General features: G+C 38.4%; 1 protein-coding gene across 1 annotated transcript in view; it reads right to left on the reverse strand.

The window, feature by feature from the left end:
- The window catches only part of NCKAP5 (NCK associated protein 5), a 570,133-nt gene that overhangs the window by 59,081 nt on the left and 497,480 nt on the right, over positions 1-13,572 (reverse strand). Inside the window, exons 15-16 of the mRNA XM_025039578.1 lie at positions 3,635-3,946; positions 789-925 (exon numbers count right to left, since the gene is read on the reverse strand). Of these exons, the coding sequence (XP_024895346.1) occupies positions 789-925; positions 3,635-3,946 (449 nt within the window). The remainder of the gene's footprint in view (positions 1-788; positions 926-3,634; positions 3,947-13,572) is intronic.

A 13,572-nucleotide genomic window follows, 5' to 3' on the forward strand; every position in this document is an offset into this window, starting at 1 on the left:
GCAAAAGCAGAAAGGGTCAAGGAAGGGCTGAGAAGCTCTGGTAATTGATCCCTACATCCTTCCTCTTGCCCTTCTTACTGCTGGGCACCAACAAATACCCTGAGGTGAGCCAGCACCAGGACAAGTTGAGGGATAGTGAACAGGTTGACTATGGCCCAAGTAATTAGCTGGCATTGGTAAACAGGATGGGGTGCAGGAGAGAAAAGCAAGTAACCCGAGGAATGACTTAAGAGTCCCTGAGTCATGAGCCCCTCCCTAGGTCCAGGTGCACACCAGGAGGCCTGTGTGTGCCATCTCAGGGTAGATGAAGAACCCAAATGATAAGGATAGAAGAAATGAGGGTCTCACTGTCTCTGACAAGTCGTTTGACAGTCTAGGGCTCAGTCTATTCATCCCCAAAAGGAGTCTAATTATACCTGCTTTACCTATCTCATAGGAACAAAGTAAAGGTTAAAGTAACTGAGGAGATAATGAAAAAATATCATCAAATCACTTTAAATGGGGGTCTTATGACTTGGGAGAGAGAATGCCTGTTCTACAACGTCTTACCAGGGCAGAGTATCCACACCTCGAGAATCGTGGTGCAGACTCATGGAAGCACTTTGAATTCTGCTCCAGAACCTATGGTGTTACTTAGTAATTCAGGAAAAAAGGTGAGCCTCGAGCCTGGGCTTTTAGTTACTGAACGGACAAAAAAAAATTTGACTTAAATCAATCACAAAAGTGTTTAAGGAGTTCACCATCAGGATTAACAGGTGGAAGGCGTCTTCCTGTCGGCCATCCCTTACCTGGGCCTCCCCAGAGGGGTCTTCACCTCCCCAGTTTTGAAGCAGCTCCCTTTCCATTGTGTCTTCAGCATATTTGAATGACGAACAAGTCTGAGGCCTTGGCTCTGCTTCATTCTGCATTGGGGAATTGATTTTTCCTAAATGAGGAAATGTATATAAAAATCATAATCGGTTTTTTTCAACTCTTTACAAGTTCAGGTAGGAGGATGGAGAAGAAAATCAGAAATAATAAGAAAAAGTCCAAATAGGATGAAAGCTGCTTTTCCTAACATTCTGTCCCCTGCAAGTCTGTGCTAACAGATGCAGTTGAATTAATTATGTATAGCCATAGAGGATGGCCACCTTGGAGGCCTGAAGGCAAACTGTCCTTGGACCACTTTTCCACAAAACATCGATAGTTTTTTCATATGAGAAAAGGTTCAGTGGGCAAACTGGGAAACATTGATTATTTCTCGAATAGTGCTTGTCATCAAATAAAAAACAAGTTTCCTTGTTTAGAGGGTTTCTCAGAGCCTTCATGGTGCTAATGGGAATTGTCATAATTTCTAAAGGGAGGATGTAAATTTTCAGCCTTTCCCAAGTGTATTTGAGAAGGGGACCCTTATTTTCCTAAAATACCTGTGAAGGTCATTTTAAATAATGTGGCTTGGGAAATTTTTCTCAGAGGCCCTTAGAGACCTTGCAGGGTAGTACTTCTTAAGCTCTGATATGCATGTACATCAGCTGAGCTTTTGTTAATTGCAGATTTTTCTTTAGTAGGTTTGGGGTCTGAGATTCTACATTTCTGACAAGTTCTCAGATGATGCCAATGATGCTGGCCCACGGATCACATTTTGAGTAGTGAGGATGTAATTAACAGAACGATTAAAGGATGTTCCTCCATTACCCACAATAGTAGATTAACGTGCAAAGTATATTCTTTCTCACGCCAGAAAGGAGAATTGCTGTTATTATCCTCCAGCCTCAATGATTATCAACAGGACGTGCTGTGATAGCCTCTCAACAGCATTTTGCTGTGAGCAGAAGCAAAATAATTATATTTTCATCAACAGTCTGAGATTTGCACAGTTATTTCCATTTTTGATATGAGGATAAGAGAAAAAAACAATTCAAATGAATACATTAAATAGAAAGTGACTACTCTAAACCGTTTGCCTTTTGTTCCAGCTAATTCCCCATTTCTGAGTTTTTAAAATGAGTAACCAATGGCCACAGAGAAAAAAGAAGCCTTGGAAAGATGGCCCTGCCTCTGGAGCAGGTGTCTCCAACTTCAGATCGGTACCGGTCAGCGGCCTGTTAGGAACCGGGCTGCACAGCAGGAGGTGAGAGGCAGGGAGTGAGAACAGCTTCATCTGTATTTTCAACCGCTCCCTAGAGCTGGTATCACTGCCTCAGCTCCATCTCAGGTCATTAGGCATTAGATTCTCACAGAAGCACCGGTTCCTGGGGCCAAAAAGGTTGGGGACCGCTGCTCTGGAGCATGGTCACAATATCATTTGGTGGACAGAAAGCTTTAGGATGGGTGACACAAAAAAATTTCCTGCAGTGTGTTGACCTCACTCTCTACCATATGCTATTTTTTTTACAACTCTTCATGACAATTTAATTAAGGCACAAACCTTAGAAAACCGGTGCAGTGAATATTAGCAGCAAGATCAGAACAATCTCCTTCCTATCCCCTTCCTATGAAGCAATTCAAGGCTTGCGGTTTCTATTCAATTTGTTATAATGACAGTGTTTAATCATGGAGTCTAGTCGGCAACTTGCCGCTGAATTGAGGCCACACATGTGACTATTCAAGCATGGGGCACATAATCTATAACTAGGATTTCACCCCTGAATCTCTGGAGGCTGTGTCATTAATTAACAATGCATTTATTTTAATACGCATTCCAGCTTTCTAAAATGTAGCCTTGGCTTGAAATGAGCAGAAGTTTGTGATGAAACATTCATGGCAGTTAGTATTACGGTATGAGGGAAGAACTCAGCCCTGGGGATAGCCCAATCACGGTTATTCGAAGATGTTTAATTAAAAGTCTTCTAATTTCTCAGAAGTCTATAGTATAATCTCTACTTGTGGCTTCTTTCTAATCATCAAATCATAAATGAAAGTCTTTAGAGTCCTATTTTATATGCTTATGTATGTCATAAATGCAACATAAACCATACAAGTTAAAATTTATGTAGTGCCATCCTGAGCTGTAAAAAATAGTTTTAATCTTGAAGGAACAATAAAAAAAACTTCGACCCTTAGCCCGGGCCTAACTTTAATCATGAAAGCTCGTTTCAGTTGACTGCAACCAAAGATAACACTTCTCGGTGGGAAGGCTCTCTCCATTCTGTTGCAGTTAATGCACAGTCTACTGCTGACGTTTCAAACTAAGTTTTTTATAGTTCGACATATAAATATATTTGAACAAGATAGGATTATGTCAGAAAACATAGGTTTCTCACTGGACGGCAAACAACATTTCAGTTAAATTTATGTCTTGAACCTAAATTGGTTTATATTCAGAGTTAAGTTTAAAAGATCAAAGCAAAGCCCCATGTGTATGTCGTGTTTTTTTCCTTAATCAAATTATATACTATATACCTGTGCTTACATGCTTCTTTTATATATGTATACACTCCTTAATATAATGTCTTAAGAGTAGACAATGTTTACTGCTTTTTACTTTTCTCTTGAGGACATACAGAGATTTTCATGCATCTACATTTCTACTGGGCAGAGGTCACTCACTGACCTCCTGGTGGAAACCTTTTCTACTGCTTGTTTCCTATTTTGTTAGCAAGTGCATTATTTGGGTGAGAAAACAATCTAATTTGGAAAGTAACAGGCGTTTTACCTGAGGAGGCTGGTTTTGGGAGGCGACTTTGAAGAGGTCGCATCCCCCTGGCAACCATGATGGGGTCAGATGTGGAATGAACAATGGCGGTGTCTGCCAAGCCCTGGCTATCAGCTGAGGAAGGCACTTCTCGTTCAAGGGTCTGGGCTCTGATGGAAGGAGCTGCGCAAAGGGCTGCAGGAGACAGAATGGGCTCAGTGTCCTCTGTGGAGTCTGCTTGACACAGGTACCGTCCCGTTGAGCGACTCCCCGCGTCTGGGAGTGGGAAGGTTCCGATCCCACTGTCCAGTGTTCTCATCTGGCAGTTTGATTCTAGACACAGAAACATAGTAAGGATCAGAGATGGCTCTCACAGAAAGATAAAAGGGTCATAGGCATTTGGATCTGATCTGGAGGAGAGGGGACATCTAGAAGGAAGAAATCCGATTCGTGATATAGTAAATTTCCAGAAAGTGGCATGAAACCGACATTTAATTGAACATGAAAACATTCCCTTCACATAATATAAGGTAAGAAGTCCGGCAGTTACTGACACAAAAGGTACATGTGCAATATATACTCTGAAAGGCTCTCTGGAGCTATAACAGAAAAGAAACAGTCATTAGAGAATAAAAATTATTTTTGATCACCCTTATTTCAATTGGGAATCATGTGACTTCAACCAATTAAGTAAAATTTATTAACTAAAAGTAATAAGCATATCTAACAAATCAATGTCCTAACAAAGATAATTGTGCATTTCTTGCATGATTCATCACTCATTCTGTTAAGTCTGTGACCTCTCAATTGGACTATGAGGACAAGTAATTCTATAAGGGTCATCCCGAAAGTTACCTTATAGCTAGGAACGTCATTTATCATGTGGGCTTCATTTGACCCAATTGCCATTTGAAGTCTTATTGAGAAGACTATAAAGCTATGTTCTTTCACTTTACGCAATGACAAAACTCATCAGTACTTTTTGGATTTCTTGTCATTCCCAGGGATTCCACTAGTCCCTAAAACAAATTAAATTGATTGCACCATACTTGTGCGAAATAGTCTGCTAATGATATCTCATTAGCTGAAAAAAAATATTACATATTTTTTATAACTGAAAAAAATAACTGAAAAATAATATTACATATTTAATTTCTGAAATGGTGGTATGGTTTATCCAAGCCAATGAGACAGCTCCCAAGATCCGCTTGTCACTCCAAAAATCTCCTGTTTATATGCAAATCTTAGAATGAAACATCCTTAGTAAAGTTTATATCAGCATCTTTTAAGTTTAGGACTAAGAAGTGCAACTCAGCACCATGTTAGATGCTTTGGGGAATATAATAGGATATGAGTAATCCTTGTATCAGTTGGCTCAATAGCTAACATTTCAGTAGTGCTTCATGGAACAGTGGCTTGGACTGTGGTATCTGCCAATAACTAATTATATGAACTCTTGCACAAGACCTGTGATCTCTTGAGGTCTCAGATTCCTTATAGGGTTGCTGTGAGGATAAAAATATGTTCATTATCAAATCTCAAGAATTTAGAATGACACCTAGCATAGCTGAAAGAATGAAATAATGAATGGCAACATATACAAAATGCTTAGTATATTTATTAGGTATTAATAGATATATGATAGGTAAATAGTTTATCTTTAAGTAACTTTCTTATGCAATCTCCTTTTATACTCAGCAATTAGTATTTGAACTTCAGAATCTGCCCCCACTCCTATCCCTGGACACCTCTTTGCTCTGAGTGACTAGTAGAAATCTGAGAGTTTTCTAATACTAAGATAAAAGCAAAGGGGCTGCATAGAGAGTTGGCTTTTGTAGATTCTAGTAAGTTTGGTGCTTAGTTTTGAAAGCACTAGAAAAATGAGGTCCCTGTTAAAAGAGTGGCTTCAGTCTCTAAAGGGATATTTAGTAGGGGCATGGTAGATAGCCCCTCTACAGTATGGTACCATTTAGCCATCTCAGGTACTGTAGAATATCAGAGACCGGTCAAGGACTGCAGGAGCCCTGAATCATATGGCTATGGTCTGAGATCTTTCCCAGGATCACGAGGGCTAAGTTTTAGCCCCATTCATTTCAGGGCTTCCACCTAGTCAGCTTTACTCTCAACCAGCTTTACAGATTATTTGTCTTCTCTATTCATTTCCTCCTAATAAAAGAGACTTAATTGTTACAGAATGGCGTTTTTGAGAAATGATCAGCTGTTTGCATGGGGAGGTGTTGCCAGGAGAGTTCAAAAAGAAAGATCCTGTTATTCAGAATTCAGTGTCCTTTCTTCATTTTAGACTAGATACACAACACTCAGATTTAGCATGTCCACGCGTTGTACTTGGTGCAATTCTAAATGTCTGAACTATTTCAGTTTCACAGAAAAGTGAATCTTCATCAGGACCAACCTAGTCTCTGAGGATAGGAATCAAAGATTCATGGCTGTAACCTAGTCTCTGAGGATAGGAATCAAAGATTCATGGTTAGTCCCTACATGCCAGGGCTGCCTGCCATAAAAATTTACCCCAATGCACCTTAAGGACGGCCTACCCCTGAACCAAAGAGTGCTCAGCATGGAGGAACGTTGGGGTATCTTCTCTTTTTATGAAGATAGATTATCAAGTTTGGCTGCTTATTACAGCTACTAGAAGCTCACTGCTTTCTTTGTAACATTTCTCTATTTTCACCACCTAAAGGTAAGAGCTAATTTTTTCCATTTACAAATGAGGAATACTAGCTCAAAAAGTTAAATAACTTGCCCAAGGCCATATGCTATAAAGAGCTTGGATTTGAATCTAGGCTTGCCCTACTGAAATGACCAGGTGCTTAGCCACCAAGCTAAATTGATTCCCTCCAAAAGCACAGGTAAATCCAGAAATGGGGTCCACTCAGTTGATAGCCACTGAGGCAGCCTTGTAAGCAGAAGACTCACAGAATGGTCACTGTTTCTTGGCAAGGTGCCCAACTTCTCCTCTGAAATTGGTGCAGGCTCCTGAATTTTAGCTGATTCTCATGCTCCCTATCCTGAGGTTGGAGTCTACAGTCAACAAGTCCGGCATCTAGGCAGGTGCTGCCCCTACTCAGGATGACTATGCACCCTGATCTGCATGGTTCTTGTGAATCACAACTGCCTAGTAACTCTTCCCTGTGCCCTCTTGGATTGTATCTGCAGACTTCCATGCAGCAATTTTTCTGACATTTATTTCACCTCTCTGGGCAATGATAAGTATTGCCTCCATGAGCAATGTGTTTCTGGCTTTGTCTAAGAACTCTCTCTTCACCAAGTATTTTATGGTTCAGAGAGCACTTATGCCAGTCCTCTCCAATGGAGGCTCAGAAAACAGAGTGAGATTATAGGTTGCCTTCTGAGGAAAGATCCTAGACAGCAAAGCCTGTGTATGTTGGCCTGGCTTATCACACTAGGCAGGAAATGCGCGAGGAGGGATCTGGGGTAGAAAAAGTGATGAAGGATGTCTATGTCTGATATCCTTCTGAGAACAACATTTTCTGGTATCTGTCCCTTTAAATTATTTTTCTTTTCCTTCTTTCCCTTCACATTAATGTCTGCGGAGGGAGGAGCTGGGGTAGAAAAAGTGATGAAGGATGTCTATGTCTGATATCCTTCTGAGAACATTTTCTGGTATCTGTCCCTTTAAATTATTTTTCTTTTCCTTCTTTCCCTTCACATTAATGTCATACCAGAATGTATAAAACAAGATTTTTGGTATTCCTGACTGCTCTGATTCTCTGAGAATTGTGTGCACTGACATTAAACACAGAAACCAATTGCTATTAAAGCCATTTTTATTTCTAAAAATTATAGTTACCAAATGTAGTGAATTTGAGGGACCCATTCATAAGTACCTATGAAATGAGGTGTGGACAGTCAGGAACTCAGGCACTGTATGTCAAGTTTCACCCGCAAGCAAATTTCTCCAGAATGCATAAACCTTTGGAAATGGAGCTTATATTGAAAATGCTGACATCTTCTTTATGTAGTTTCTTCAAGGCACTATAAGTTTCTCATAGTTAATAAAAATATTAACCCCTGAAGAAGGGTTAGATATTGTAATTCTGAAGCCAGCATTTTCCTCAGAGAATTATAAGAACTCACAAAATAATTAAATGGCTGTAATAGGAACAAAGTTCAAAGCAGCAAGCCAGTCTTGCATCTCAAATGAATTGATTCGGTCTTGATCTTGACAAGTTTAAGTTCACATTTGTGGCTAGGAGAACACCTGCTAATGAGTTCAAGCTTTAGGTCACTGAATGGACCAGCAGGTTTCATTCTTCTAAGGTCACCAGTTATGTCTCTGACTCTGGTGAGCCCTCCCACCTACTTCTCATTGTCCTATTTGCCTTCTCTCTATCTCTTAAGGTAAGTTCTCACTTATCACCAATTATCTCCAAATATTTCATGAGATGACTTAGCACACTGTCTCCCAGTCCTTTTAAAGTCGTGGCACACATAGAAAATACAGGGCTCAATGAGGAAAACACCAGCTGCCCCAGGACCACTGGCCACCTGAGAGCTGAGGGCTCAATATCTCAGCACAACTGGGATCCATTCAGGGCATGTCAACAGCAGAATGCTACAGACTTTCTTACTTCCAGAGTGGACTCAGGATCTTCTTTAACTCACAGCTCGAATACATTACCGTGCATATCTCTGGTAGGCAAGGAGACAGATACCTTTTTAGTCTCTTAGCAGCCAATATGGGAATTTCTAAGCCCTCGTTTTTTAGGAAAACTGCTGAGAGTGCATGGATTAGGAATACTGTCTGGCATTAGAGCTTCAGTAAAGAGGGAAGTTATCGTGTCTCAGAGGGAGATGAGCAGCCTGAGTGTTCGCAGCCAAAAAGAGTGAGGATCTGTTTGGGTAGGTGGGTGGATGGCAGAGAAGAAATTTTAGAGACACATTTCCACCAGGGATTTTTCAACTGTTAACTTAGGGTGCTTAATATAAAATCCCCACTCAGCTCATCAATGAGCATCCTCACTTCTGCTCCTTGTACCAGGTACCTTAGCAGGTGGCTTTAGTTTCCTCATCTTAAAATTAGATCATATAACTTTCATCATGGGAGCGCTTTGAGGACTAGAAACAAAGCACGTAATAAAGATAGCATGATGCCTCGAACAGGTATATAGCTATTATTCGGAAAATGGCAATAATTCTCAAAACCAGTGTTATTAGACTGTTAGCACTCTAGGGGCAAACTAAATTTTATTCCTCTCTTTAGTAGCCCCATACCATCCCATTCTTGAGTCTGTATTACCCTTATTCTATAGTAGTAATTATTTGCTGATAGAGCTGATCATAATTATAAGCTGATAGAGTAGCTGATTTCTTCTCTATCACCAGTGCTCAGCACAGAGCCTGATACATAGTCTGCTCATTGAGGGTAATGAAAGAATAAGTGGATGAAAAATAGCTCTAATCTTTAGAAAGTTCTTCCCTAAATTAAACTGAATATGAACCTTTCCTTTTGAAATCCCAACCTACTGCTTTTTGTTCTGACTCCAGCAACCAAACAGCTGACTTTCCTCTTCTGTGTAGCTATTTTTCACATACAGCCAGACTTTATTAATTCAGATAGCCAGAGGGATAAGATCATTCAGAATTATTGAATATTCTAGAGACTTATTTCTTAATACTTCTAAACCATTAGATCAAGGGTCAGTGACCAAGATTAAAGATAGCTCCACGAAATGCTGCTTTAGCATCCTCCACAGTCCCTGCCCCCACCTCAAAGCATCACTGGGTCAGAAGGTCCCACATCTAGCAAAAGCCAGTGTGGCATCATTACCCTAGCCTTTATCCCCAGTGATTCTAGATGCCATGCTGAGTGCTGGCATCCCATTTAATATCAACACCCATAGTAGTATAAGAACTAAGTTCTCACAGAGTCAAGTTCCTATGATCCATTTGTAGGGAGTAGATGAGATTTCTCAGTAACTTCTTAAATGTATTTACAGTGAGTTTCTCTTTTAAAACAATTTGTTCTCTTAACTGAGTTACCTATGCTTCTTGCAAACTTGTTTTTTACTATTCTGTTTCATAGGAACATTATCTTTAAAAATAGCTGCAAAGGGACAAGTTTATTTCCAATATTGTTTCGGTTAATATAAATTTCCAAGTTAGTGGAATCTGAATTAGCAATGATTTTGAGTGTTTGGGAAATACCATTAACTATTTTTTTCCTTAGTCTTCTCTTTTACACATTAAAGTGTCTCAATTTTTTCTCACAGATGCTAGCTCATAAATCTTTAATCACCGAATTCGTAAACCAAAATTTTGGTATAATTAATGTATCTGGCCAAAGAGATGATTATATAGGATAGGTTTAAGAAATCCTCATGTGAGCTCTAAGTTCCTTTGTATATTCAGAAGAAAGAAATGAAAAGAGAATAGGCTTCAGAGTTGGAAAGACTAGGCTTGAAGACCTTCTTGGCTACCTGCTAGTTATGTGATAACAAAGGATTTAAAGAAACTATTCTGATCTCGAACCAGGAGTAGATAGAGATGGAGAACAAAAATTATTGTTTTTTGTTTCATATCTTTTAGTAATATTTGATTTTTAAAATGATATGCATAAATTTACTTGGTTAAAAATAATAAAATTAACTTCCTACTCCCACCTTCTCCAAATACATATTAGTCATATTTAGGAATGTTAGGAACTCACGTAGTTAGGAACTCACATATTAAAAAGTGGTTAAAGAACTCTGAGTTCCTGGCTGAAGGTTATACAGTTATGTCCATGGAGTAAAAATAGTGACAGTACACTGGTTGTAGAATAGATATCTAAATGTGATAATCTTCAAGTCTGATCAAAGATGGCATCTTGAAGCCATAAAAAAAAAAATAAACAAAAAAAAACACACATACAGAAAAATCCAAAACTATTCTGACCTCATATAACCATAGCTCATTTGTAATAAAGCAAGAAACAGTGCTCATTACAAATAGGTGCTCAATAAGTTTCCACAAGTGGCTATCAGGGAGAGGCGAGGTGTGGTTTTGTAATACACACACTGTGATGGAATTCGAGGCAAACCAAACTTTTGTCTGTATGGTTAATGTTCCACTGCAGCATCTGGGGACATTTTGCTAAACAACTACTCTGGCTATTTCCTAAACGATTACCTTTTGGCAACCATTTACTTGAGGGTCAGTTGATCACAATTATTAATTAGCAATTATGAATACGAAGCAAAGTACTTGAAGTTGGTTTCAAGTTGCCTCATGTAAAGAAAGGATGGAGTCCATTTTCTTAAGAAATCTATTTTGGAGTTGGCACCTGGAAAGGCTTTTTAAAAAACCTAAATAAATGACATTTACTGATGCTCCTTTATTCGCAGAATTACTGCATTTTCATATAACATTCCCAAATTAGTAAGCCATGATTTTCAGCTAGTGAAGGTACAGCACATCTATCCTAAAAGGTTATACTTGCTTTTGTGCAACGATCTACCTTCTTTTATAGATTCAAACAAATAACTTTGGTAATAACTGTTTTGTTTCCTCTTCAACACTAACTCCTAGGAAAATAGAAAATTGAAAAACCCAAATTATTTTTTACTTTGAAAACTTTGATCATATCTGCAAAAATTTCAACCAAACATGCAATGAGTTCCCAACACAATTCACCAGACATAAAGAGTGACTTATCGGTGTTTCATGTTCATACCATGTTATTAATTGGCATGCTTTTCTACAATGCAAGTAGTCATGTAAAAAAGTCTTTGTATGAATTTTCTTCCAGCTTCCTAAACATCTTTAAGCTATGTGTGGTATTGGCAACAGAACTTAAACTACAGATGGAAGAACAGATCTCTTTATTTGCACATCTTTCTCTTCATCTGTATTGCTGAAACAAGCTAAAAAGAGAGAGAGAGAGAACCTAAGCCTGTTGCCAGAGCTACGTCAATTAAATATAAGTTATTTATTCTAAGTTTACTTCATGGTTTTGTCGAAGTAGTAAAAAATGACTGTACTGGCTACTTATTCACAACCATTGGGTAACTTTGGGCTGTGGCATTAAGATGACTTCTGGAGGGGTAAATTCAATTTGATGGCTTTGGAATGCATGAAAACACTCGGCCTCTAAGCTCAAACTGTATTTAAGCTCTCTAGGACTTGAAAAGTGTATGGAGAATGTAAATTTGTTTTCCAATACCTTATGCCCTTTTCGATAAAGGAAGACAGGGATTTGGGGGATTTGGTACACTGCTCTGTAGGGGATGCATATGAGAAAAATATAGGGAATTAACATGACAGAAAATTAAAGAATCAGACCATGAAGATAAAAGACAAGTTATTTAAATGAATATAAAAGACAAGCCACCTCAGGCCAGGTTGGTGTGTCTGGTGGACCATTATTCTGTGTCTGATAGTAAAATATATAATGGTGCGGTATGACTCAAGGAAAGGGTTAGAAATGTTTCAAATGCCCATGAATACCATGAATTCATAGAAATCCTTCTTAAATTTATTTACATATTCAGCTGGCATAACCCCTGAGAAAAAAAATTTTAAATTTTCTATAAGATGTTCTTCTCCCCATCACTGACACTAAAACAACCTTTTCTAAGGTTCTGGGGGTGGCTCATGATCTAGTATTCTGAAATTTGTTATGTAACTTTCCAAACCCTTCTTAATTTTATAAATTTTAATAATTATCTCTATTCTCTTATGCCTCCAGAATGAAAAAATCTTCACATAAAAAAAAATCTTCACCTTACTCCTTCATATCTTGCTATACTGCTATGCTTATCTTATAAAACAGTACCCAGACCTGTACACAGTATTTACTGTGCTATATAAAAGTAGGCTAATGTGGCCACTATGGTTTAACACCCAGCATTTGTTTGAACTGGACAGCTGATCTAGGACCAGACTTGAGTCCCAGATTCCTACATCTTGTTTTAGGAGTCATCACTTCTGATTCAAAGTCCTTGATAATGAGAGTACAACACAGATCCCCCCCAACTTCCCACAAAGCAATGATTACTTCTTGACCACTTTCCCATTCATATGTCAAGTATGTCCTCCTTAGTATGACTTTTTTTTCTAACTGAAAACAACAACGACCACCACCTTACTTCCATTAGCAAATGGTACTTTCTAGGGAATTGTAGAAAGGTAGAACTGTGATGGTTACAGCCCTGATCTGTGGCCGCCATTTTTCTAATTGAAGAAATGCCAACTATCTCTCCCCATTTTTCTTGTTTTCCTTGCTTATCCTCTATCCATGATAAAACAACTCTGTTCTCAACATTTTTCTCCCAATCTAATTGTAATTTAGCTATTTGCTTATATCTTTGTTTAATCTAAACGATGTTTACTAATTCTTCTTTCTTAGACTCATTATATTCTCAGATCACATTCCCAAATTAGTAAGTCATAATTTCCCTTTATAGAAGATACAGGATATCTATCTCAAAAGGTTATTCTTATATCTGTTCAATGATCTACCCTTTCTCATGGATTCTTACTCCATCTCTATCTGTCCTGCCAAAGTGAAGTAAAAAGTTGAAAAATTATTTGGTGAATCTGATAGACACAGATGGCTACTATGAGTAACTGTGTCTCTCTAAATCTTTTCCACTCCACTTCAGGTTTGCTGAGTTATATGGACAACTGTGTCTACTCTCCATTTCATAGTTGCCTATATAACAACAGTTTTCATATGGCAGATGAGGGGAGGAAACAAAAATAAGCTTGGGGTAAGATGCTACAGGAAAAGATTCAAAACAGCTTTATTTGATAAGAAACATGTAAAAACAGTGAAGCATGGGGGATTCAGACCTATCAATTTAGCAACAGATAAAAATTTATTAAACATGTTTATAGGAGCTAAAGCATCCTCTATATTATTAGGATAGTTTTGTTAAATTAAAATGTTCAGTCTAAAACTATGCATTATTTTAGTTTGCTTATATCGTAATATA

This window comes from Pteropus alecto, unplaced genomic scaffold (assembly GCF_000325575.1).
Source record: "Pteropus alecto unplaced genomic scaffold, ASM32557v1 scaffold3, whole genome shotgun sequence".
NCBI classification, from domain to species: Eukaryota; Metazoa; Chordata; class Mammalia; order Chiroptera; family Pteropodidae; genus Pteropus; species Pteropus alecto.